The 2418-nt window shown below is 41.5% G+C and overlaps 1 protein-coding gene across 1 annotated transcript; it reads left to right on the top strand.

Annotated features, from left to right (window-relative positions):
- On the top strand, window positions 1-2418 carry LOC121623551. Its single transcript, XM_041960865.1, has 4 exons — window positions 1-272; window positions 995-1049; window positions 1328-1366; window positions 1824-2418. The coding sequence occupies exons 1-4, from the start codon at window positions 30-32 to the stop codon at window positions 2225-2227; spliced, it is 741 nt and encodes a 246-aa protein (XP_041816799.1). The 5' UTR covers window positions 1-29; the 3' UTR covers window positions 2228-2418.

Here is a 2418-nt window from a genome sequence, read left to right as displayed (position 1 = left end):
ACAGTCTCGCAGAGATCAGACCTGTTGCTATGGGACAGAATCGAATGGCAAGCACTCTGCCAGCTGAAGCTGCCTGTGGGAATTCAGTGACAGACATGGGCCCGGACGAGTCTGTGCTCATCCTTATCAAACACTGCCGCGACATGAAGCAACAGGAGACGCGCCTCAGACTCATCACTCTGCTTCTGCTGCTCACCTGTATGGCGTTGTTCATTTTCAACACTGGTGTAGGTTTAAGGCAACGTGAAAGCACTGGAGCCAGCGGACAAGAGGTAAGCTCCACAAGCTTTTCTTCATGGGCTAAGTTACCCTGGTCTTCTTTGAGAGCTTTGGCTGTGTCCAAACCACTGATGATGTGATTGATGATGATGTAAATCTCACTGAAGCTTGTGTATTGGCTCATACAAAGTAGGATAATTTCACTCTGACATCGGTGACCATCTGTTCACTAAAGCTCTGAAGTGAAGGACGTAGTGAGGTTCTCTTAACTACATGATCAACATGCAGGGTTGATTTAAGGCTGCCACGATGCACAGTATTCTGCATCTCCAATGACAGATGCAGAAATTACAAATTAAGCTGTATGGACTTGAGAACTTGTGCCATGCGATCTTTATGTGATACATGAAAATATTTGTAGGCTTCATACTGACATAGGTGCTGTGTCCACATTTTTATTGGTGCTAATGATCCAACCCCCCCTGTCCACTTACACAGAATATTTCATATAATATCAGAATATCTCAGTGGACAAAATATATTTACTCATTGATTGTGATGAAGCACTTTTCTCCCATACAACCTGTTGCTTCCACATTTCTCCCCTTTTTCCACTCCCTTTGCTGCTGTACAGACAAAATTACATTTGGACTCACTTTTATAGCCAGCAAGCTCTCATATAATCCATATAGTGGCCACAGTTTAAGGTATCTGACTGAATGTGTTATTGCTCATGATGAAACTCACTTAAAGAATTGTTCTACCTCATTTCTAGAGCGCAGCTGAGCAAAGTCTAGACTACGCCAAGGAAGAAAAAGTGTGTGCAACAGGTATGCTATGTCATGACTTTCATCTTTAATAAAATGGATTGTCTATGGAAGTGGGAGGATTTCAAAGTTTACAAGTTCAAGTATTCTTTCCTGTTCTACACTCCCCTTCTCAAAGCTCCAGATACCATATCTAATTTTGTTTCATATTTCACAGCTAAGACAGCCTTCTTATGTGTGTGTTGCATGACTCGGACCACAATTTAGCTTTCCCTGAACTATTATGAGCAAGCAAGTAACATTATTCTGAACCTTTCTCGCCTCCCTCTCTGTATTTACAGGTACTCCTCCAACAAACCTAAAACAGCACATTAATCTCAGTGAGTATCTTTATCCATTTGTCATAAATTCTAATGCACTGACCCAAATATTTATCTGAAGATGAATAAGCATCAAGTGCAGTCTGCATTCTTCCAGAAGTCTCAAAACAAAATGAACAAACCCTTTCACTCAAAGAATGAATCACTTCCCAAATGTTGCCAAGCCAACTATGTCATAGAACCCTGAGTCACATCTGGCCCCAAGAGGATAACTCTAAACTAAGCTCCAGAAGGAAAACAGCCAAGCTGTAAGATAAAACAAGAGATTTTCAGCTTGACAGCGAGTTTCACCATCTCCCTGAGGAGCCTCCAGCACAGGAAACAAGCTCACAGTGGTTTATGATGTTGTGTATTTCATCAGGATTCCTTTGCTCTGATTAAGAGTTCTGTGTTTCAACATTATCGAATTGTTTGTGTCAATGAAACACTGGATTAACTGTGTGATTTTATCCCGCAGGGTCTGTCGCTACAGACAACAAGGGCGATGGAGTATACATCAAATGGGATGTCATGTTGGGTGAAAGATATGACCCGGAGAAACGTGCCATTGTGATTCTTGAGACAGGCGTCTATTTTGTGTATTTGAGGATTGCTTTAAACTGCCTTGGAGGGGACAGAGACGGAAACTTCAAGAGGTTCTATGTACAGCTGCACACCTGGAACAAAGGGTACAACAAGACCGTAACCCTGACGGAGGCCTGGGACAGCATAGCATGCACTCCACAGGGGTCCCGGAGTTTCTTTGTGGGGCAGCTTTTTGAGTTGTTGAAGGATGATCATGTAAGTGTGTGGATTGGAGTGGGCTACGAACACATCACAAAGTCATCATTTGGTGCTTATCTTATAGAGAATAGGCCTTGATGCCTTTCTGTGTATGTGCTCATTGTCTTAATAATATAATAATATCCTAACTATGAAGGTCTCAGAATTAGTAAATGGGTGCCAAAATGTCTCAGATTTTTCCTTGGATTTGTGACTAATCTGAATATATAAAGTATATAATGTATACACACTTGAGTTTTGTTTTCAGTAATATTTTACTGATACACCAT

This window comes from Chelmon rostratus, chromosome 19, assembly GCF_017976325.1.
Source record: "Chelmon rostratus isolate fCheRos1 chromosome 19, fCheRos1.pri, whole genome shotgun sequence".
Taxonomy (NCBI): domain Eukaryota; kingdom Metazoa; phylum Chordata; class Actinopteri; order Chaetodontiformes; family Chaetodontidae; genus Chelmon; species Chelmon rostratus.
This window is presented reverse-complemented; position numbering and strand designations above follow the sequence as displayed.